The 478-nt window shown below is 59.8% G+C and overlaps 1 protein-coding gene across 1 annotated transcript in view; it reads right to left on the bottom strand.

Moving 5' to 3' along the window:
- LOC104404084 (uncharacterized protein C1orf111 homolog) overlaps window positions 1-391 on the bottom strand; it is a gene marked incomplete at its 5' end in the record, with an annotated part of 1,235 nt that extends 844 nt beyond the window's left edge. Inside the window, one exon of the mRNA XM_010012434.1 lies at window positions 255-391. Coding sequence (XP_010010736.1) covers window positions 255-391 — 137 coding nt within the window. The remainder of the gene's footprint in view (window positions 1-254) is intronic.
- Window positions 392-478: the final 87 nt, after the last annotated feature.

The following is a 478-nucleotide window of genomic DNA, read 5'->3' as shown; positions in this document are numbered from 1 at the left end:
ACATTAGGAGAAACCAGTGTAGTTCAGAGGTGTGGTATAACTGCAGAAGCCCACCTTTTCCTCAGAAAGCACCCACTGCCACAGTCACCTGGTCCCCTTTCCCCACCCGTGCAGGAGAATATGCCCAGCCTAACCCCTCCTGCAGGCCCTTGCTGTGCTACGGGAGGCTGAGCAGTGCCATGGCTGTGCCCAGGAGGTGCAAGGGGGAGCCATCCCCACAGGCAGTGCTGTCTGCCTGCACCCGCCCTGCTCACCTGGTAGGCTGGCAGGGCCACAGCGGCACGGGGCCTCTGGGCTTCTTGTCTTGGTGCCACAGTGCACGGTCCTAATGGAAGCAGTGGGCAGGCCAAAGCTAGCCATCACACTCGTGTAGCTGGTGATGGTGTAGGTCCTGCAGCATGGTACCCATGCTGTAATCCAGCTGATGTCACAAAGTGACGGTGCACAGCAGGATGCTCCTGGGCAGTCTGCTTAGGCC

Source organism: Nestor notabilis, unplaced genomic scaffold, assembly GCF_000696875.1.
Source record: "Nestor notabilis isolate BGI_N333 unplaced genomic scaffold, ASM69687v1 scaffold2394, whole genome shotgun sequence".
Taxonomy (NCBI): Eukaryota; Metazoa; Chordata; class Aves; order Psittaciformes; family Psittacidae; genus Nestor; species Nestor notabilis.
Note: the sequence above shows the minus strand (reverse complement) of the source record. Positions and strands in the feature narration are given on the sequence as shown.